This window comes from Neopsephotus bourkii, unplaced genomic scaffold (genome assembly GCF_033783945.1).
Source record: "Neopsephotus bourkii isolate Nb327-2 ecotype Australia unplaced genomic scaffold, CSIRO-AGI_Nbou_v1 NB_1634, whole genome shotgun sequence".
NCBI lineage: Eukaryota > Metazoa > Chordata > Aves > Psittaciformes > Psittacidae > Neopsephotus > Neopsephotus bourkii.
In genome coordinates, this window is record NW_026902109.1 from 7,448,259 (window position 1) to 7,472,394 (window position 24,136).

A 24,136-nucleotide genomic window follows, 5' to 3' on the forward strand; every position below is an offset into this window, starting at 1 on the left:
ATGGCGGACAGCGCCAGCGAGAGCGACACGGACGGCGCCGGCGGCAGCGGGGCCGGCCCAGTGGGGCCGCTGACGGCGGGCGGGCCGGCGGCGGGGCCTGGCTCGGGGGTGGCGGGCAGCGGCTCGGGGGGCAAGACGGGCGGGATCGTGATCTCGCCGTTCCGGCTGGAAGAGCTGACGAACCGCCTGGCCTCGCTGCAGCAGGAGAACAAGGTGCTGAAGATCGAGCTGGAGACCTACAAGCTCAAGTGCAAGGCGCTGCAGGAGGAGAACCGCGACCTGCGCAAGGCCAGCGTCACCATCGTGAGTGCGGGTGGCGCCACGCCGGGCCCAGCGGCGGGTCGGAGGGCGGGCGGGGGGGCTTGTGGGGGTGCCCCGCCGCGGGGGTGTCCGCGCAGGGCGGGCCCGGCTGCCGCCGGCCTCCCTTCAGCCCTGGCCCGGCCGCGGCCTTCTCACCCTGTCGCTCCTGCCTTCCCCGCACCCAAGTTCCCCCGCGGCGGCTGTTGAGGCGAGTTTACCTCAGAAGAGCCCGGCTGTCACCACGGCCCGTCCGGGGGCTGCGGGGCAGGTGGGGTCACTCCGCGCCCTTCGCGCCTGTCCAGGGCCCTCCGCGCTGTCCGGGCTCCCTGCGGGACTGGGAGGGAAACCGGAGAGGCACCGAGGTGGTTCCCTCACCAACCCAGAGCTTCGTGGCCGGCCCGGCTTTCCGCCGGGAGGTGGCCCCGCCGCCCCTGCCCCTGCGCCCGGCCGTCCGAACGGCGAGGGCTCGGGAAGGGGCGGGTGTGTGAGGTTTTGAGGTGAGGAGTAGTAGGGTCGTGCAGGGGAAGGGCGATGCTGGATGTTCCCTGAAGTTTCTCAGAGATATTATTTGAATATAAGTAATCTTCGGAGATTACGGATTATTTTGTCAGCCGTCAACTCTTCAGCCGCTGTGCAGAAGCAGCAAGTTGCAGGTTAGAGTCTTAGTCATGTCCAAGGAGTGTGATTTATTTGCAATGTTTTGTTAGCTGTGGTATTTCAAGAGGTTATTTAAAAATTCATTTAAAATAAACTTATGCAATGCGAGTAACACACACTGCTCCATCCCAGGAAGGGCTCAGCTACTGCTTTATGAGCGCTGGGAGGTTAACTTGATATTTAACATCATTTTATCCGATGCTGTTAGGCGTCAATCCTCAGTAAAGTACATATGAAAATGCAATGAATATGACTTTTCTTTTTTTTTCTTCTCCGCGAGTTGAGAGTTAGGAGTTTAGACAAAGGTTTTTTTTGCTAATTTGGTGGTAATCATTCAGATAGTGTAATGGTCATAGCTAATATGCAGACAAAGTAGGTAGCATGTTAAAGTACGATTAAAGGTAATGCTGATACTTGCATACACTGGCCTCCACAGCCTTGACAGTGCAGATAGAGATGCCTCAAGAGGTTGATCCCACCTGCTTCTGCTCATTCTCTTCTCACCTGAATTTTCACAGGGCTTACTTTATTACAAGCATAATGGCTATTTAATTGATAATCAGTTTTTCATTGTCAATATATCTAGCAAAGGAATAGAACTTGTCTAGGCAAACCTCTCATCTGTTCCCAGTAGTAAGCATTCCGTGTCTAGCAGGATGTGGGCCGGAAGAGTGCATGAAATACAATACAGAAGCAATTTATTCAAGGATGACAAATATAGTGCTAGTCGAGGAAATGTGTGCTTTGTTAATACTTTACGAGAAGAGAATGTGTCTTGATTAGGTGGCAGTGGAGTGCCTTCTAATGCTGAAAAGGGCTAAGACATCTTGTCAGTCAGACATTTTCTCTTTGCCTGTTAGAAAGACACAGCATCTTCCTGAACCCGTGGTAGGTGTATTGTTTATAAACAACTTGAAAAAAATGTTTGCGTTAAAGTTCTTTGAGTGATGTCTCTATGGACTGATTATCTTATATTTTAATTTACAAAAAAGGAAATGTTTTCTTAAATCTAAACCCCAGTCTGTATGTTTTTGACATCTTGGATAAAGAGAGAAAAGGTGTAGGACTTCTATAGCAACCTGTAGGCTGTCTGGAAGACCAGCATATTTAGTAGATATTTTGTCTTTGGTATGCTAAACTGTGTGCAAAACTGAGTAAACCACTTCTAATTCAGCAAGCGGTGAAATAATGAATGCAAAAGAACTTTTTTTCAGGCCACTGAGACTTTATGCTGTGGTTTACATAGTCCATAATATAAATACATTTGCAGTCAAAATACTTTGTTGTGTGGCTTACTAATATACAAGTGACTGAAGATGAACTTTATTGGAAAGTTGAAATGTGTGTCTTTTGCATGTAAATATAATTAAATAGAAAGCTTTCTGATTTTCTCCATTATTATTCTAAACCTTTATCATTTTATTCCTTCACCAGCCAGCTCAAGTTCCTTGCCATGTGGCTGTGCTGGCAGATGGGTGCTGTGTACAGTTTCCTGTTGTAGACATTGTAGTGTCACAAATCAGCTTTGATTTTTATCAACTGTTGAGGATGAGCTGTGAAGTGCAAATGAAACCGACAGGTAACTAGAACAGAAGGTGAAATGACGAAACCTTTATGTTGTAGGTAAAGGTGACTCCTCCAACCAGGCAGCTCTTTATCTGTGACCCTTTTGTTGTCCCATACTTGGAGCTTCGTTGTGTGGGTGCTGCAGAGCCACTTGACTTTCTCTAGCTCCCACCCTTTTCTTTAATGGTTTTGAGTGTTTTCCTTTTAAGGTTTACCAGGTAGAAAATGGTCTTTTTCCTCCTTTCTCTTTTCCCTGTGCTGGTGTGTTAACATGACATCATCTTTGTTTTTGTGTTTGTGCATAATAATATTGGTGTCAGCATGGATATGTACGGTTTGGGAATTATTTAAATAGCTCACTGCATAGGATCCCATTCTATTTTGTAGTTAACTGCTGTGTCATAGGATTGAAAATAAGCGTTAATGAAGCATAGGAGATGTACATTAAGTAGTTGCACGGGGAAAAACTGACTGAGAAGAGGTGTTGACTTGGCAGGCTTCTGCGCTTGCTAACTTCATATGCACATTCATCTAAGCCATGAAAAAACAGGTGCTGCTTTAATATGAAATTACTGAAATGAGCGTGGGCTAAGTGTCCAAAAAGATGTGCAAACTCTACTCCTTCTAGCCTGAAAAGCAAATAAAATTATGCTGCTTCTCATGTACAAGGCTGTGAAATTAAGTAAATGTATATGATTATTTTATCTCATCTGCTACTACTGGTGACAAGGTGTGAGGGAGGGAGCAAAGAGGGGAGAAAGCTAGGTACATTTCAAGTGTTACCTAGAGGTGTAAGAGCATCACATTATAAGACACAAAGTTTCAGATCAAGTATTAAAAAGAAGAAACTAAGATCATTCGACCCATTTGCAGGGTGTTCATTTATATGTATTTGGCAATCTTTAATTGTATGATCTCATGTTATGTTTCTGCAAGGTCTTTTTTAGGAAGTGGAGTGGATGGAGCCTAGGCTGGGAAAAATCACACACCTGGAAATCTGAGATGCTGTATATTTGAGATGTGAAGTAGTGAGTTTCGAGATGTGAGGCTACAGTGCTGCATTACCAGAAGTGTATTTCCTGTGTGAACTTTCTTTCTCTCTCATTTTTTCTTCTTTTTTTTTGTGTGTGTAAAAGATACATCAAGCAGGTGTCATATTTAATGGACTAAGTTTGGGACAGCACAACTTCTCCAGTTAAATAAGGATACTTTCAAAACTAGATGGTGATGGTGAGGTGACTGCTTTTCAAAAGGTTGAATTGTTACATGTGACAAAAGCTGAAATGCTTCAGTCAGGTGTAGGTATGTCTTGGTCAGGATGTTTCTTTTGAAGTTGGTAGAACTTGGATTTCTGGCTTCTTTTTTCTGCTTTTCAGTGTTTAACATAACAGTCATACTGTTTCAGTGAAAGCCATGTAACGTTTAACTGATACTGAAGCATTTTGTATTTCTTTGTTATTGTTTTGAACTGACAGGCCTCATAAAAACAATGTGCTTTTAATAACAAAGAGTTCTAACCCTTGATTGCTACAGGTACATACATGTTTACTCATGGATGTTGGATTCAGTAAGTTGTGTAAATTGGCCTACTATAGTTAGGCATCTTCTGTATTGTTAGAAAATTGAAGTATAATAAGCTGTATTTTGTTGTTTATCCTTTTTAACCAAGATTAAACTGCTGTATTTGAGAAGCCTTAATTTAAAAATGTTCCTGCTCTAGAATGCTTGACATAGCAGTTTTAATGCTTTGTAACATAGATTTTTAAAGCCCAGCTTCTCGCTCTCTTTTTCTATTTGCCCCCCCCCCCACACACCCCCCTTTAGTTTTCTTTGTCAGGAAGGGAATTATCCTTGAAACTCTGATTTGTGGTGCTATGTGCATCCCCGACAGGATCATCAGATACTCAGATGAGAGGCTTATCCAAAATGCTAATGGCACAAGTAACACTTGGATGCTGGTTTTTGTGAGTTATCGCTGTCTGGTAGTGACTGCTACAGCACTTGCTGGCAAAAAGCACTGGGACTTGGGACTGCTGCATGCTGCAGTGGGTTGCAAGTGGCAGTATTTTATTGTGAGACCTCTGCTGCCCTTGTCTCTGTAGCTAAACCTATGCCACTGCACCTTGACTCTAAGCTCGTCTTTTTTTATTCCCTGAGCACTAGCAGAGAGCAGTTGTATCTCCTGGTTTCTCAGTCTCCTCTGTGTTTCTGCAGAGCAATGTGAATAGCCTCCCACCAGCTGGGAGAAACAATGGAAGGAAAAAAGCCTTACTCAGCTCCTATTTCCTTGCCCCTACTCATGAAACCTGAATAAATGTGTTGCTTTTGGAAACAGCCGTCTTCTGAAAACAAGCAGGCTTTCTGGATCTTGCAGATTAGAAAAATCCTAGGTGGTATTGTAGACTTGTTACAGTTTTCTCAATAAACAGCCAGATTTAGATGCTGGAAATAAATACAATTTTAGCATTTTGTTCTCAAGGAAGTGCACAGTGGGGTTTCTCTGTGTGTGTATGCATGAGATCTGTTGTGGGTCTTCATGGAAAATGTCAGGCTGGATAGATAATTTGGGGGAGTGAATGGGCGTTCTATATTGTAAAAAATCTCCTGCAGAAATGCTTTTTAACAGCTTTTTCTTCTGCCCTGGAGTTTGCACCAGAATTTCAAAGCAGAACACCTGTTTCAATGCAGAGTATGTCTATTAGTAGCAGAAGAAAGGGCAGGATAGGCTATTGAATTGAATATGCACCTTTAAAAAGATGCTCATTTAAGGGCACCTGTATGAATGAAAGAAATTCATTAGTAGCAGCTAGAGGTAAAAAGCAAACCAAGAGAGCAAAGATATTAATATTTTAAAGGAGGTATCTGTAAGTTTGTTATTTATTTTAAAGTCAGTCTTGCTTCTGTGAAAGAGCACAGTGAAACTCCATCCAAAATTTTTCAGGACGAGCAGGCACATAGGAAATGAGTGTCTTGTACTTCAGTTTTACATTTGCCTCAGATTCTCAAGAAGTTTCTATTGAGCTTCTAAAAAATGTCTGTGAAGGAAAAAGGAAGCTTAGTAATGCACTTTAGTGTTAACTGTTTTGGTCCTTAGGTTAACATAATAAAAGCAGTGCTACTTGCTGCACGGCTGGCAGACTAATAGTAGAAAGGTCTATTATCATCTGCTTCCATTTGGTAGTTATGCACAGCCACTAATGTATTGAGTTCCCAATGATAAACATTGTCAAAAACAGCAGGGAAAAAACAGCCCAGTACCATTTGTCTGTGGTATGGGCTGCCTTCAGTAAGGATGAAAAAATAGCAAACAAAAACCACAGATAAGGCAGTAATGTTTCAGGACTTGATTAAAAAAGTTAATAAGCAGGAATGATTGTACTTGCAGGGGGTTCAAGGCTTCAGAGGGTTACTAAATTATCTGCTTTGATTTGTGTCACATCTGCCTATTTTACTGAGTTCTCTGAATTGAATCTCATACCTTACCATGTCTTTGGGAAGGGTATCCGGTTTTAATTTGGAGACTCACAGAAGTGAAGAACCACTGTGCTTGGAAGGGCTCTGGTGTCCTACCTCTGGTTCTTCTCATCAGCTTTGTTAATGCTGACCCATTGGCTCCTGCTGTGCCTTTTGGCTAGGTCACTGGGTCTTCTGGATCTGCTGCTTTCTTCTTACGGAGATACAGGCGGTAGTAGGCATCTTTTAGTTTAGTTTGACAAATGAAACTTAAGCTCACAGACCCTGAGATGCTAGAAATCTAATGTGCTAGATTAATGCACTGTGGGTATATAATGCACTGATTTTTTTATTTTTTTCATATTATTTTGGGGTTTTTTTCATTGACTATGGTCAGTTGTCTTCTGTGAGCTTACTGTTGTGTGCTGCTCTGGCTGATGTATCAGAAATACAGTAGCACACCTGTGTTTCTTCCAGGTCTCATTTGTATTGCTGGGTTGTCTGCTAGATTTGGTGCTGGTTATTGTGGAGCTGTAATCTCAGAAAAGGCACTTTGCCTTTATCTGTGGTTTTTATTTTCTGAGACTCTCTCTTTTAACCCTTCTGGTTTTCATTACAAAGAACTACCAAACTCCCCACTTCCATCCATCTACCCTCCCCCATTACCAATTTCACCAATGATATGTACAAAAGAGAAGGTGAGCCGTTTCTCTTTTGGATAACATGTGTTGGGTAGCATGTGTTACAGCATCTCACATGAAGCTAATACAGGGGTGTTGTTTGTTACTTCTCTCCATGACCATTCTCTGCAAGACTGGTCCTATTTTTCAGACGTGCAACTTCAGTGGAATTAATTTGTTTGAAATGAAACAAAATGTGAAGGTGGCTGTCCTGTTATTGTTTTTTTACAGTCTTGCCTATCTCAGTCTCCCAGAGTTTATCAGGAATGACTTACTGAAGACTAATAGTGAATATTTTGAACATCATGCTTAGTGCAAGTTGGTGTGAAATTTCTAGTGAAATTTCCCACTGACAAGTGTTTTGAAGTCAGTAAGCCACTTTGAAAAGCCTACTGTATACTTTTATTATCTTATAACCAATTTCAAATAATGTATGACATGTGTTGCTAAATCAGGAAGTCATATAGGTGCCATATATGCATCATACACCTTTGCAGTTATCTTTATTAGAAACAGTCCTTGCCTGAAAGATGAATCTTTGGTCATCTGCCACAACTTTTTCTCTGTAAAAACATGCTGAATAACCCTTTTCATATTTCTGTCGTTCACACAGTAAATTATTTCCAGTATTGCCAATGGATTGATACCAAACTGATAGCCATCTATGTTTTGCTTGCCTTTAAATTTTACTTTTCTCTTAGGTGAACTCTGTCACTGCAGTTGTATCTTGAATTGTAATGTCAGAACTGGTTTGTAGTCAGCTTTTAAGAACACTGTTTTCTGTTGAGTTTGAACATTTGCTGAGACTAATGGCCATTCTTTCTCAGTGAATCTCCAGTGACTTAAAAGCATTTTGAAGGAGAGATGTGTTTTAGTTTTTTTATGAGAACTCACCTGGAGTACTATATTCAGTTGCAGGGCCCCCAACATAAGAAGGCCATAGACCTGCTTGAGAGAGTCCAGAGGAGGGCCACAAAGATGAATAGAGGGCTGGAGTACCTCCCCTGTGAAGACAGTATGAGAGAGTTGGGCTCATTCAGCCTGGAGAAGAAAAGGCTCCAAAGAGACCTTAGAGCAGCTTCCAGTACTTAGAAAGGGGCCTACAAGAAATCTGGAGAGGGACTTTTCACAGGGGCATGTAGTGCAAGGACAAGGGGGAATGGCTTTGAACTGAAAAAGGGTAGATTTAGATTAGGTATTCTTCACTGGGAGGGTGGTGAGGCACCAGAACAGATTGCCCAGAGAAATTGTGGAGGCACCATCCGTGGAAGAAGTGTTCTAAGCCAGATTGGACGAGGCTTTGGGCAATCAGGTCTAGTGGAAGGTGTCCCTGCCCATGGCTGGAGGGTTGGAAAGTAGGTGATCTTTAAGGTCCCTTCCAACCCAAACCATTCTAAGATTCTGTGATTTGCAGAAATGTTGAAGAAATTTTTAATCCTGACACTTGAGGGTTTGGTTTGAACTTTTTAGTTAAAATACAGGCATTGTAGGCTGATTGTTGCATATGGAGCCAGTCCTTTCAGCTATGGAAAGTCCTCTATTGCTTCATGCCTTCCTGTGCAGAATTTTTTCCCTGGAAAAGAGGATATTTCCTCAGCTCAACTCTTACTCTAATTGCTACAGAAACTCTTAGGATAAGGCCTTTTTCCTCTCCTCTCAACTTTGAATTTGACTTTGTTTGAAAACTCATATTCTGTACGTTAACATCACACATAATGTTTTTCGGTTTGAGGTAGGCTTAGTGAGGTAGATATGAATATCTTCAGCTCTGCTGTACATTAACACAGCCTAACATTGTTTCAGCCAGCTGTAAAGTTTCCTCAGATGTTTTAATTCTTTAAAATGTATAAAAATGCTTTGTTTCTGCTTATTGCCACAAAGCTAAGGTCTTTTCAGTTGCTTTATTTTTGTTGATACTAATCATATTTAAAAATCCTATCACGTGTCTAAGTAATTCCCACATTGATACGCTTTCATCCTGAATGTAAGTATAAATGTGTCTTGACAAGTCAGACATAATAAAACCCAACAGTGTGTCATGGGCTGTATTATGAAGTTATGCTTTCTGTGCTTTACGGTTTAGTTTCTACTTTCAACAGAGGAAGGTCTTTTTTTCTTTTTTTTTTTTTTTTTTCTGGTAGTAGTGGGATTTCTGCTTTGTTTCCCTTCACCTTCAAATAAACAACAAAAGCAGTTACTATGAATTTTGCAAAATATAGGGGTTTAACCACCTGTTTTCAAGAGCTTTAAGCAGTATGTGTTTTTTTCATATCTATTAAAAATGAAGAGTAGAAATTTTGTCCTGGCTAGTGTTTCCAGGAATCTATTCATTAGGCAAAAAGCAGTATCGTTAGTCCCTGAAATCCGGTTGTGTCAAGAGAAGTGACACCTCCAGAGTCCTTTTCCAAGAGTAAATTTAACCTGAGATGTAGAGCTGCAAAACCCGCTTCATTTTCTCTGAAAATTGACACAATGTAACTGGAAATTTCTTGCTCCAGGAGTGGAAAAATGGGTAGGCATTTCCCAAAACATTCTCTACACCTACTTATCCAGTTCTGTATGGAGTGAATATTCAAGGATTATTGTATTCGCCCTGCCCATCCTACAAGCCTCTGTACAGATCAGAGGCAGAGGATACAGAGCAATGGGTGGGTTGGGTTTTTTTCATATTCCTCATCATATTTTCATACCCTAAATTGGTAGACTTGTTTCTTGCCTTGAAAGCCTGAAGAGAGATTGCTCTTCAGAACACCGTGGATGTACTATAAGATGTCCAAGCTGTAGAGAAGGGAAAAAAAAAATTACTCCACTCACTGACTTTCAGGAAGGATAAGTAGAAACATTTATTTGCTGTAATGGAGTTAGAGCTGATGTGTCTTACCAGTGGGATGGACAGTGTGGTATTTACTTTGTGAATGCGTTGGTGTAGACTAAGGTATGATTATAATCAATAAGCTTTGTCACCAGCACTTTTAGATCACTGGAAAGTGTTTCTCTACAAAGTGCATGTATCTAAAGAGGAAATTATGGGACATTTTAAGAGTGCTCCTAAGAGGTTGGTTACCTTGAGTGTCTAGGGACACCTTGTTAGTGTGGGGAAAAACATTGCTGTTGTATTTTAACTAGTCACTTCAACCAACCAACCCCCCAGGCAAGAAAGAAAAATTAAAGAAAGTTAATCAAGAAATGACATGGTGAGCATCTCACGCTAACTGGATTCTGGGGTTTCCTGGAAACTCCAGAAGTGGATTTTGGTAGGGTAGTCCTCCTCCATAGTTTCAATACATTTAAAGGTGAGTTCATCAATATAGATACACTAATATACTCCGGGTTATACAAACCTGAAAGAAGGATTTACAAGTGCTGAAGGATCTAGAAGAGATGGATGATGAGTTCACAGTTGTTTCAGCTCAGGACCCAGTCTAGAGCTGAGGAAACTTGTGGTCGTCTACCCAGGGGAGTTGCTGATACCTGTGGCAGGCCAGTAGCACTGTGTGGGAATGCCATACAGCAGTGGTCTGACACCTTCCACCTGGAAAAGCTAGGTGTAACAAAATTACACTTTGACTCTTTTATGTACTCTGATGAAGAAAAAGAAGTGTTTCATATTGCATACTTGAAATTACTGACCTGAGCTACATAAAGTGAAGAAGGATTTTAATGAAGGTTATTTTGGGGGTAGGGATGTGACTGTTAAATCTCTGCTCCCTGCTTTTATTTGTGGTCCTTTGTCTTTGAATAGAGAAACAGTTGTGGCAGCAAAGCTACTTTTAACAGTAGTTTGCTGAGGTTGTGTTTTGAGCAGAAGTTTGCAATTTTAAAACAAAGCTCAGTGCTTTTTAGCAGGAACATATGTACCTCAGAGCAGAAGTAGTGTAGTAAATTAGTCACCTAATTGTCTGTTCTTCTGCTAAATCTTTTGATTTTCCTGCTCTGAAACTTCGGGAGTGTACAAAATTGAGTTTGTGAATTGGTCAGTCCACCAAAGTGGTCTAGTTAATGTGTGGGTACATCAAAGATAAATGATGAGTTATCAGCTGGGTGGAAAGCAGGCAAAAAAAATATTTAAAATATGTTAGCTGAAGAAGCATTTATACATTAGACATCTGATACTGGAGACTAATTTGGATTGATTTGCTGCAGTACTATATTTCTTGTAGGCTCTAGTACTGAGTGGTAATGTTGCTGAGATTTAAGCTGTTGATCATCCATTTCAAAGTAGCACAACACAACCAGATTATGTTAAACTTGAGTATTTTACATGCAAGTCAAATAAAACCACAGCATTTTAAAAGGATGCTAGTTCTAGTGATCATGCAGGATATGGAAAATAAGTTTAAAAGAAACCAGAACAATAAACAAACACAAATAACAAAACCGTATATCCTACAGCAGTAGCTAAAAGCAATTTTGTGTTTTATGTCTTTCATGTCCAGAAATCTGAAGGTTCAAAAACTCAGGCAAACTAAACATAAAACTACAAATCTAGCTATGTGTATATGTGCATCCTTTTGATGTGTTTTTAGGAGTTTTTATATTGAGGCTAAACAAAAGCTGAATCTGTTCCATGTGCTTCTGTATTCTGTTTTTCACACTGATTAACTAGCGAACTATTAAAAAAACTATTAGTACAAAAAATTCAGTAGTAGAACAGCAGTGCCACTGGCAGAGTAAAGCAAAAACTTCTTTCAACGAGTCACCAGTCAAGCATTAATTCAGAGAGGTATTTCAAACTTTGGTTTAGTGTTTGATGTGACAGTGTAGTTTTATTTTTCATATTTGCTGTCACTGTGAATCTGCACTTGGGTACAAACTTACAAAAATTTGGAAGAGCCTAGTGAGGCACACATACCTTCTGAAGAGGTAACCTTTGTGCTGGGAATGGTCACTTGGCTCTGCTGAGCTGAGAAGGGAGCTGTGTAGTATGGCACCATTTTTAATGCCTTCCTGGCTGTGTTTGCACATGCAGTCATTACGATTGTTCTGAGGAACATTTATTGTGTATTTTGAAGAAATAGTTTGCTTATATGTTGTGAACTTGAGGACTTGGGGGAGCTGGGCTTGTTGCTTGTATGCACTGTATTCACGTAGACACGTATCGAAAATCCACTGCTTCTGAAAATGTAAAAAGTGCAGGAAATGTAGACTTAGTGTGTATGTGCAGTGATGGAATGAAGAAACAACCTCCATCTCATAGAAAATAGAAATAGAGCCATTTGGAAAGGTCTGTGGGCTAGATCTAATTTTCCTGCTAGGTCATTCCTGCCTTGGCCCCTAACTTCTGTTGTCTTGGGTTACAGCTCTTGTGTACTGGAAGCAGAGACCCAGCCCTGATAACCGTCTGGGAGCTTGTTCTACATGATATTTAAGTGACTGAAAAATAAGAGCTATAAAACATGTGTCTAATGAATAGTCAGATGTTAAAGTTGTAATGTTGAGCGCTCGGAATAGGAAATGTTTTATGCCTGCCTGTACAACCATACTATCTTTCCTTTGTGGTGCTTTATTACCATATAGTCTTTAATTACATTGACTTGCATAACTGTGTGTGGTCATGGTTAAACTGCTAAGTAAAAGTTATTTGAGGTTTGATACGTTTTTCTAGACTCTGTCTTGACAGTATCACTGAAAATGTTGCTTTTATGTGCTGCATTTTTATTAACTATTAAATCCCAGTGGTTTGATATAATAAAGCCCCCTTGAATAGAGTACACTCTCATTTGTTACCTGTTTTGAAGAAAGGGATTTAAATTAATTTAAAATTATTTAAGTAAACTCAAAACTTGATTGCATTATGAATTTCATATAGCTTGTTATATTTTGTTAGTAATGAACCAAATGTATTAATTTTATTAATATTTATGCTTGTGAAATGAGCCTTTTTTATAACTTGCTTATTTCATTTTCACTACTTGTATGTTTCAGTTGTGCAAGACTTGCAGATCAGCATCAAAATGCAAAGAGAAGCTGTTTTAATTGTTTACAAATCTGAAGTGGAATAGAATTGCATACCAGCAAACAATTTACTTCACTGCTGATGCTAAGAGATTATTTAACGTGTACTAATACACCTAAATTTTTGTGTGTAGGGAGCTGGTCAATTCTGAGAGCACTTTTAAAGTGCTATTCCTTGTTTGGGTTTCCAAACCACAAGATGGGTGCACTCTCTTTAAGTTAAATGATTTTTTGAGAGAAAGTCTTATAAGGCTGCATGAGGGCTATTGAGCTGAAGACACCTGGGCGTGGTTAAAACGGACTTGGAAGGAAAATATATGTCTTGCCTCCTTTGACTCATTTCTGTAGTGAGCGTGGGCCATTGCAGATTCATATGGCAATGTGCTGGATCATTTGGTAGGCATTGAGTGAAAAACTTGGTGTGACTGGATTTAGCAGTAGGAGTGTTGTGACAGGAGCATTTTGACATCTTCAGGCAAAACCTAATTGATCTTTTAAAAAGGAAGGGAGTGAGGAGGATGAAGGCAAGAGAGCATTTCCAAGTATAAATGGAAATTAAAAAGAACTGTATTATAACACTTTAAATAATTGTTTATCATACAGATATTCTGTTATTATTGTAATAAAACCCAGATATTTCTTTCCTCTCTTACAGCAGAACTCATCTGCCGAATAGCTGAAATGTAGCAGGAATTGTGTTTTGAGGCAGTTCTGCATGTGGCTTTAATGTTACATGATAGGTAACATCTGGAGTAGTTGAAGTTAACAGGCTGAGGTTCAATACTGTTTTGTTTTTTTTTCCCTCCTGTGTTATTGTGTTTTGTAAATACCATCTGGTAAGCACATAAGTTTGGGGTTTGGGTTGTTTTTGGGGTTTTTTGTTTTGTTTTGTTTTTTTGAAAACTAACAAACCAGCCTCTTCCCTCCTCATTTACCACATTCGTGTGTTTTTTTTAAAAAGAAAAAAGTCCAGCAGCTTGGGGGTCTAAAGGAGACATACCTAGGTGTTACTGCTTGTTGGTTTGTTTTCAAAAGTATGGGGCTTCTATGGGATACTGTACATCCAAGAATAAAAATGCATAGTTCTGCTATTCGCGTAGCTGTTACTCCTGAAAGCGCATCTTAAAGTAGGGGGGAAAAAAAGTACTTTATGTCTGAACTAACTTTATGGCTGCCACAGATTAAACAGGAAATCACACTACAAATTGAACTCAGAACTTTAATTCCAGCTCACCACTTCAACCCCAATAGCATTCACTCTCTTTTCTCTGCAGATAGGCCACCCAGCTGAAAAAGTGCCTTTACCTGGGGGTAAGCTACACCCACATCATACTGGGACTTCAGTGGAACTTCCTTGTCCTCATCCCTTACAAATTGCAGTTTGCTGCTGGGCATTTGTGATAGTTGGTAGTAGTGTGAGCCGTTTGGCTCCGAGTTACTGTTGACTTCTGTTCTTGTGGTGGTTCATGTTTCTCCTTGTCCAAAACACACATTGCATGCAGTGTGCTCATTTCAGGTGCAGCTGAAAAAAAAATTGCTTTAGCCTGAGAGATCTGCACTGTGACAATTCCTCCTGTAAGGGTACAGTATCAGTTCATTGGAATATTTATTGCATTTGTAAATCAGTAGTTTTTCATATCATTTTCAGCTGTTGCCAAAAAGCATGGCCAGAGCAGTAACTTGAGTTGGTATTGCTAGAGAAGTGTATACTTCAGAATTAGGAAACTATGTTTTATTTTTTGCAAGAAGTGCATGTTCTAAAATCATGTAATTGTAACTTTCTGCACTTTGTGCCCTTTTTACGTTTTTTGGGGTTTTTTTTTCTTTTTTAGTAAGACTTTTGGAAAGGCTGCTATCTGAAATGACAGCTTTAGTTGAGTGTAACATGTGCAGCAACTGAGATCATCTGTTTCCAAGGTTGCCCCAACCTTTCAGTCTATATTCAGTAGCTAAGATTGAGTTTCTGTGTACAGTAACTAAAATAAACTGCTCTTCAGCTCCATCTTCAGGCTTATATTGTCTACAGGGTCCTGTCAGCAGAAAATGCACCATGAAAGGGTGGATGAATGGTGAAGAGGTTGTGGTGGCTCTTGCCATAAACATGAGGGAGCTTCAAGTGTGGATTAGATCAAACGATACTTGATAGGCTGTTTCCAGCAAGATCTCCTGAAATCTAGTGTTGCCTCTACTACAGATGCGACTGGAGACAGGTGATGCTTTGTCACCATACAAACCAGGCATGCTTGGTATCTGGCTTTCAGGTGATCAAATATAGGTGACTGGAACAGTTCATGAAACAGTTACTGAAATTGTGTCTATAGTGAGAAAACTGAAATGCAAGAACTTGTTCATGTCAGATCACTGATAATGCGCTCATTCTAAGGAGTTGGTATTAATTGCGAGTTGAACCTGCTTACTTACTGTGCAGTATCAGGAAGGTTTGTAAAGCTTTTCGAAGTAACTGTGGGGGGGGGGAATGGAGCATAGAGAGCTGTGGTGTTGTGGAGGTAGTTTTTTTTGGTTGGTGTTTGGGGGTTTTTTGTGTGTGTGTGTGTTTTTTGGGTTGTTTTTTTTGGGGGGGGTAGTTTTGTGGGGTTTTTTTTTGTTTGTTTGTGGGTTGTTTTTTTTTTTTGTTTTTTACTGTGTTTAAGCTGATGCCTCACTGAAAATATTGGATTTTGCTCCTTCATAAAATAGTGCCACTAGTGCAATGTGGTCAATGATACCAAAAGAAAGCATCCCGCTATAAGCAGAAGCTGCTGCATGTACTAGAAGCAAGAGGGCAGAGGGAAAGATAGCAGTGTGAACTTTGCTAAAGGTATATTTACAGAAAGAAGAACTGAGAGCAGGAAAAGATTTTAACATTAAGCTTTTCACAGTTTATGCTAGTATATGCAGCATGTGGAAAAATAACTTTGGATGAGATTCAATTCCTAATAATACTCAGTTACTATGTAAAGTTTAGGATCAATATGTTTCTTAATTCTTTTAAAATCAGCTCATTGGATTGTAAGATCACAAGGGCAGGTTTTTACAACACTATGCATCAGCTCTGATGGTGAGCAAAATTTCACATTAGGAATAATAGGATTTTTTCTTCTTAGAAAATAGGTTTTGTGTGTCTTATGTGCCTGAGTTGATTTTCACCTCTCTTCATTCTTGATTTCTTGCAAAGTCTTTGCCATTTTTGCTTTTGTCCACAATAATTGCAGATTCTCCTTAGTGGATGTGTTCATGAAACACTCTTAGTTAGCTATATGTGCTGTTTTGAGACACAGGAGGCAAGTGGACATGACTGGTTGTGCAGAAAATCTGTGGCGGCAGTAGATTGCTTGCTTCAGATTTCCAGAGGAAGACTGATCAGCTGTTATCATTTTATATCACTCAAATCCTTAGCAATTTATTTTGTAGTATGGCACACAGAACACAGTGAATTGCCATTAGTGGTTTTGGATGTTGACTGTGATATGGGTAACAGACGAAATAAGAATGCTATATCCTCACAGAAGACCTACTGTCTCTGATTTCCATGTTCTGTTTCTGTTTTTTTGCTGATCATATCAGAGCCTCTTTTCAAATAAAGATGCTTAATAAAAAGGCAGATTGTCCATATAGAAACAGTGTATACACATCCAGAAAAAGATTGGAGTGGCAGAGCCAGTGCAGGAAATAGTATTAAAAACTGGGAATTTTTTAGTGACTGTTTTACAATGTCAGTTTGATTGTGGGCTGAGTAACAGATTTTAAGATTTTGGGCAATTCAAAGGTAAATATGAAGTATTTTATTACTTAATCTAATTGAACTATCGAAGTAATGAGTGGCAAGATGCAGGGAAGGTTTGAGAATGAAAATGTGGATTTAGAAGAAATACAGTAATGCATCATGTGATTATTTTTTATTTTTTTTTACCCAGTCTTAATTGTATGATGGCTTTTGACTAAAAAGTTTTTGTTGAAATTGCTGACCACTAGGTAACGTAAGTGGAGATTCATTGTATTAAATGTGATGTATGGATGTCTGGAACTTACAGTTCATACTTAAATTTATATCATTCCTGCTTTTTATTCAGTTGAGAAATACATTGTTTGTATAGTGGAGTTAGATGTAGTCATACTCGGCTTTTTCTTTGTGCCAGTTGAATGTAACATGGTGTCCTGCATGGTGTAGTCAGGGGGGCTGTTGCAGAGCCGCCTAAGCAGGTCTGAATTGTGGTTGTTCATTCTTAGTTTCTGTATGCCAGCACTCTGCCTGTGTGATGTGCCAGTTGAGGAAGCAGATCCAGGAAAGAAAAATGGGAGGAGGAAGGGAAAGTATTATTAATTTTTGGGTGTCTCCTGCCTGTGCTGGCCTGCTGCCTGGCAACGTGAGCACCCATGCAAGCACAGAGGGGCAATGCTGTTTGGCTAGGAGTGGGCTGTGATCTTGGCAGCTTGTGTTCATGTTGGCCTTAATACCCATCATTAATGTAACACCAGGATCTGGCTACGAAGTGTTGTGCAGGCTTGATGTTGTGATAATGTGGTTTTAGAGTTTTTTATTGGTACAAAGAGTGAGCAGAACAAATCTGTGCAAGTTGGAGATGAACAGACATCAGAGTAGAAACATTCTGATTCTTTTCTGTTCTTACAACCAAGCGCTTTCTAATTCAATTTTAGGTAAGCTTGGTCTGTATTACTGTCCTTTGGTGTCTGAACATTGAAAAGCAGACAGCAGCAGACATTCTGTGTAGTGAAGGCAATGGAGGAGTTGGTTTTGGAACAGCATGCATGATTTTTAACAATTTGAGAACAGTGAACCTTTGCAGTTTGACTTATTTACTCTGTTCTGAAATGTCTTTGAAGACAAAGGATTGCTAGTAGCTCTAAGTAAAGCCACGTTTAGAAAGTGATAGATGATGCTATAGACATATTAGATTCCTTGACTTTTAATCCTCCGAGAAGTGAGCTGACAGCATTTTTTCTGAGCCTTTGAACAAATCTACATAGCCTTGATGTGACAAGTAATAATACCAGTGCTGAATGTTCTGGACTAGCAGCTCTTTGCCATTGGGATGTGCAAACATCAGAGAGGGGTTTCTGTGCAAGACCTAAGATCCTAAGCTGATAAAACACACCTGTTTCCTCTCTCTTCCTGGCTGGGTTAGTTCCAGCATTGCTGGTGATGGGAGAAGGGAGCTGGTGGCAGATAGATAGTAAGCCAAGAAAGGAAGCAGTAGAGGTGGGAGAAGATACAAGAAGGCAGAGATAAAGATGTGAAGAGAAGGACTTGATGGAAGGAGGACTCAACTGGGAAGGTTTCAAATCACTGCTTTAGTTTTTATGATACTGGTGATATCATATGGAAGATTTACAATTGTCCTATTGTTCCACCAAATTTAGACATTTATGTTCTTTAAGTAATTTTTTTTTGTAAGCATGGAAGTTTTCTCTGCCTAATTGTCTCTTAGATTACTAGTGACTATATAATTCATTTTAAAAAGTCACTAACATAATGGAATCTTTTGAGTATTTTTCCAGTGTACACTATTTATAAAGAGATGGGGGCTTTTGGCACATTTGGGCAGAAGATTATGGAAGCTAAGCTTTCAGTAAAACTCTAGTTGTGCTTCTGTATCAGTTCTTAAATTTTCGTCGTACCAATTTTTACTGACATAAAACTTACTAATCTTTACCTATTGTAAGCTATAAACTTGTATCTTTTTACTAGAATCAGGGCAAATCACAAATCTGCAGTTCAGGTGATGTGGATTTTATTGCAGGGGACGAAAACACTCCTCAACATTACATTGTCTCATTTGTGGTGGCTTCAGAATTCGGAATTTGTCATTCTGTTGTTCTGTGCTCTGTTTGGACTGTGGAATTAAGAGTTGCCTCTATCAATTTGTACCTGTGATCTTTCGTTTGCCCATATGAAATTTCCTCTGTGGCCTTTTAGAACAGAATCCCAAAAGATAACTTCTGTGTTCCATTTATCAAGTTTCTAATATGTACATTAAAAAAAAAACAACACATACAAACAACTGTAGGGAATGTGAAAGAGTGAACTTATAGGCTGCCTTTCTGTGGAGCAATGCCTAGGTGTTAGAGGAGAGCTGAAATGGAAATTGTCTTCTCTAGTGAATCTTCCTGGGGAAGATTTCCACAGTAGCTCCCTTCTTGTTAAACTTAGAAATCCTTGGGTTAGAGCTACCACATGGCATTTTTTAATGTTGTATGTAGTGAAGTAACAGTTCTGAGAAGTAGTATGTTTTCCTGGTCTGGTGATTGGGTGGAAATCCTCATGAAAAAGCCATGCTGCCTGCAGGTCAGAAGCAAGGCATCTCTGGGTGAAATAATAAATGTGTTATTTGACTCCTGGAAAGCAGGGCTACAGCCTAAGGGATCTGGAAAGAAGGCACAGTGCTGAAGGCATCAATCTCAGAGATGTGCTTCAGCTCATAACGGAACATTTAGAAATGAGTTTGTTTTTAGGGATACCCTGAAAATCAGCAATGCTTTTATAAAGCTTAAAAGGTTGGGGAGTTCTTGCATTTGGTTGGGGATAGGCCTCTTTAAAGCACCGCTGTAGTTTCCCAAGTTGAAAGATGGGGAATAAAAAAGGAAGAAAGGTGCTATTATGTTAGAAAAGGGAATGGATGGTAACAGCACTTAGATTCAGCCTACTGTTTTTCTCCAGGACTGGGGGCAAGATAAAAATAACAAGGGAGGAAGGGAGGGCTTTATAGTATAATACAGTAATTGAACCTTTTAATTGGAAGCTTGCTCCCTTTTTACTTAAAACTTTATCTTTACAACACAGCAAGCAAGGGCAGAGCAAGAAGAGGAATTCATCAGTAACACTCTATTTAAGAAGATTCAGGCTCTGCAGAAAGAAAAAGAAACACTTGCAGTAAACTATGAAAAGGAAGAGGAATTTCTCACTAATGAGCTGTCAAGAAAACTGATGCAGGTAAGTGGTGCTTTTCCTGACATTTCTCCCAAGAGCCTCAGGACCAACTGCCTGGTGGCTGAACTTTTTTGTTAGTGTGATTGCAGTCAGAGTGATGTAGTCAGCTTGTAGCTGTTGTAAAGCTGATGCTTAATAAAAGCTAAGTACAAGAAGTGTAGTAAGTAAGTGTTTTTTAATAGGTTGCTTTAAAGTTTCCATCTGCAAACTCATGTTGTTGAGAAACTGAAAGTTGGTACGGAGGTGCAAAGGAATGGACGTAGCTTAAAGTGAATGTTCACTGTCTCGCAGAAAAGAGTTACTGGTTAATTTAAAATGTTATTGAAACACTTTTTTATGGAATGCTTGATATTTAACAGGAGTATTGAAATATTGAACTTTATATACAAGAATGTGCAGTGATGCTTGAAGGACTATCTACAGATACGAAGTTTATCCATACTTTTAAAGAAACCAGTTGCTTCTCTTGAATTAAAACACATCAGTTGTGTGCTAAAAGTAAAAATTTGAAGACGTTGGGACAATTTATGTCAGAGGAACTTCTTTTCATTAACAAAGTTGCTAATGGTTTTAAAGTGGATAAGTTTTGGAAGTGTTGTACATGCTTGCCCTGTTCTGATAGATTTGCCTAAGTAACTGCTTTTGGCCTTTCTCTTAGGAGATAGGGTATTAAGGTAAATTGTTGATGTGATGCACTGTGGCATTTTTTTGTGCCATTACTTATAAGCTTTTTCATGAAGAACGTCAATTTGAAAGAACCTAATTTGTATGTTGTAAGCATTTATTATGTTCTGCACCTGGAGTCTTGAGGCATGTTTATCTCTGCAGTTAGGAAACACACTGTTTGTAAACCATGTTAGAGCTAATCCTATCTAATGCTTTTGCTACTGAAAACTGGTACTTCTGTGGCTTTTTTTGTTTGGTGCCTATTATCACATAGTAAGTTAAGTATGAGGATAAAATATCCTCCGTCTAGTATTACTATTTCCCCTTGCTGTTATTGAGGACTGACAAGAATGTTTCTGAATAAGACATGCATTTGCTTTCAAAGTTATGCATTTTTATGAGAAACAGAGAAGCAGATGGTAGTAAAATAGGGACATTGAGTGTTCTTTTGTAATTGAAATAAGATGTAGATACTGCTGTAGAAAAAGTTTCCCACAAAAGTCTCTTCGAGTAAAGGGAAAAATTGTGTGTTGAGCAATGTTCACAGGATGGTTGAGGTTAGAAGGGACCACTGGTGGTCATCTAGCCCAACCTCTCTGTACTCAAGCAGGGTCACCTTGAGCACATTTCTCAGGTTTGTGTCCTGATGGATCTCAAGTATGTGCAGAGATGGAGACTCCACAACTTCTCTGGGCAACCTATTTGAATGCTCAGTCACCCTCACAGTAAAGAAGTTCTTCCCCATGTTCAGGTGGAACTTCCTGGTTTTTAGCTTATGCCCATTGCCTCTTGTCCCATCACCTGGCACCACCAAGAAGAGTCTGGTTAAGGGAGCTGAGGTGAGGCTGTAGTTCCCAGGGTCATCTTCCTTGCCCTGTTTGAAAACTGGGGTCACATTTGCCTTCTTCCAGTCCTCAGGCACCTCTCCTGATTGCCATGACGTTTCAGAGATGATCAAGAGTAGCCTAGTGATGATGTCTGCCAGTTCCCTCAGCACTCATGAGTGCATCCATCAGGGCCCACGGACTTGTGAATGTCAAGTTCATCTAAGTAATCTCTGACCCAGTCCTTCTCAGCCAAGGGAAAGATTTCCCTTCTCCCTGGTCTCCTGGGTCAGGGATTCCTGAGGGCTGGCCTTGGCATTGAAGACTGAAGCTAATGTTGTTTAGTTGAAAGGGGTATGTGGAAACTGGTTACAGAACCATTTACCTGGGACTGTTCTATACATTGTGTAGAGCAAAGTAAAACTTTGATTTTTAAAGTAAAAGCATGAATTACACTTGGTTTGGCCAAAGTTTTGAACTCATGTAGTGACCTCGCATGAAAATTCATCCTGCAGCAGCTACATTGATATTGCTTAAAATACACTTAGCCTTTTTCCTAGAAGTTCATTTAGATTGCTTTAAAGCTGTATCTTTAATAGTTCTTAAATCACTAATATTATACAAAATAGGTTCACACCTTAAAGGGTATAACTTCTTTCTCACTAGTGGGAGAAATATTCAGAGAAGCACATAAATCTGAAACAGAATGAAGGTATAAAACTGAAGTTACTTTCTCCTGTACAGCACCTGAAAAAAAGTTCTCAGTTATGGATGCAAGGTCATCCTATGAACATTATCTAGCTTTCAATTGGCAAACTGCAAGTTTCTGATGAAAGAAAGCAACTACGTAGCTGTAACTATGATAATGTGCAGGTAGAATTCTGACCACCGCCTGCTGTTATGAAACAGTATCTCAGCCTACAGCCTTACACTTCATTTCACATGGCCTTCCTGTCTCATTTAGCATTTGATAAATGTGGTCATGTCAACCAGAAGGTTTTAAAAGGTGACAATTCTTAAATGCACCTCTGTTCCTAATTGTTAGCCCTACAACTGAGGAGTTTTTCTCAGCATCATTAGGTAGCAGTTTTTGGAAGTAAATTCTGAGTTTGACTTCTATTTAAATATTGACACAGCTTACTTTGAGAACTGGTATCAAAATCCTGTTGATGTTGGTGGTGGATATACCTATGAGCGTGAGTGGCGTGGACTGTCTTGCTTACAGGTTCACCTCTTACCTGCAGTGCACAGAGGGGAGGATGTTAAGGATATATCAAAGCTCTAGTGCAAAGCATATTTCAGCTGTGTCAAAGGAATCTGCTGGCTCAGCAGATTTTGTAGTCTATACATCTGGATGACTTCTCAAACCTGGCTCAAGACTTGCAGTACAGGTGGAGGGCTTGTTTGTTTGCTCTAAAACAAACAGTTAATATTAACACTAATATTCTGTTTATCACAGTAAGTGGGCTAAGGCCATGGATTATCACAGTATGTTAGAGATTGGAAGGGACCTCAAAAGATCATCTAGTCCAATCCCCCTGCCGGAGCAGGAACGCCTAGATAAGGTTACACAGGAACGTGTCCAGGTGGGTTTTGAATGTCTCCAAAGAAGGAGATTCCACAACCTCCCTGGGCAGCCTGTTCCAGTGTTCCGTCACCCTCACTGAGAAGAAGTTTCTTCTCAAGTTTAAGTGGAACCTCTTGTGTTCCAGTTTGTACCCATTTCCCCTTGTCCTATCATTGTTTGCCACTGAGAAGAGCCTGGCTCCATCCTTGTGACACTCCCCCTTTATATATTTATATACACTAATAAGGTCACCCCTCAGTCTCCTCTTCTCCAAACTGTAGAGACCCAGCTCCCTCAGTCTTTCCTCATAAGGGAGATGCTCCACTCCCTTAATCATCTTAGTTGCCCTGTGCTGGACTCTCTCCAGCAGGTCCCTGTCCTTCTTAAACTGAGGGGCCCAGAACTGGACACAATATTCCAGATGAGGTCTCACCAGGGCTGAGTAGAGGGGAAGGAGGACCTCTCTCGACCTACTAACCACCCCCCTTCTAATACACCCCAGGATGCCATTGGCCTTCTTGGCCACAAGGGCACAGTGTCGGCTCATGGTCACCCTGTCGTCCACCAGGACCCCCAGGTCCCTCTCCCCTACACTGCTCTCTAAGAGGTCGTTCCCCAATCTATACTGGAACCTGGGGTTGTTCCTGCCCAGATGCAGGACTCTACACTTTCCCTTGTTATATTTCATCAAGTTATTCCCCGCCCAACTCTCCAGCCTGTCCAGGTCTCGCTGGATGGCAGCACAGCCTTCTGGCGTGTCGGCCACTCCTCCCAGCTTAGTGTCATCAGCAAACTTGCTGATAGTACACTCAATTCCCTCATCTAAATCATTGATGTATATATTAAATAATACTGGTCCCAGTACTGACCCTTGAGGCACTCCACTAGATACAGGCCTCCAACTAGACTCTGCCCCACAGACTACAACTCTCTGGCTTCTCTCCTTCACCCAGTTCACAGTCCACCTCACTACCCGATCATCCAGACCATACTTCCTCAATTTAGCTGCAAGGATGCTGTGGGAGACTGTGTCAAACGCTTTGCTGAAGTCAAGGTAGACCACATCCACCGCTCTGCCATCATCCATCCACCGTGTTATTTCCTCATAAAAGGCTACGAGATTGGTCAAGCATGACTTCCCCTTGGTGAAGCCATGTTGACTGCTCCTCATAACCCTCTTATCCTTGATATGCCTTAAGATGGCACCAAGGATAAGGTGTTCCATCACTTTCCCAGGAATGGAGGTGAGGCTGACTGGTCTATAGTTACCCGGGTCCTCCTTCTTGCCCTTTTTGAAGACAGGAGTGACATTTGCTTTCCTCCAGTCCTCAGGCACCTCTCCCGTTTCCCAAGACTTGGTAAAGATGATGGAGAGCGGTCTAGCAATGACCTCCGCCAGTTCCCTCAGCACCCGCGGGTGCATCCCATCTGGACCCATGGATTTATGGATGTCCAGATTGCTCAACTGGTCTTTAACCCATTCCTCATCGACTTAAGGCAGACCGCTCCGTTGACCTATCTT

At 40.5% G+C, this 24,136-nt stretch overlaps 1 protein-coding gene across 1 annotated transcript in view; it reads left to right on the plus strand.

Moving 5' to 3' along the window:
* CCDC6 (coiled-coil domain containing 6) overlaps positions 1–24,136 on the plus strand; it is a 48,437-nt gene continuing 24,301 nt past the window's right edge. Inside the window, exons 1-2 of the mRNA XM_061374071.1 lie at positions 1–303; positions 19,411–19,560. Coding sequence (XP_061230055.1) covers positions 1–303; positions 19,411–19,560 — 453 coding nt within the window. The remainder of the gene's footprint in view (positions 304–19,410; positions 19,561–24,136) is intronic.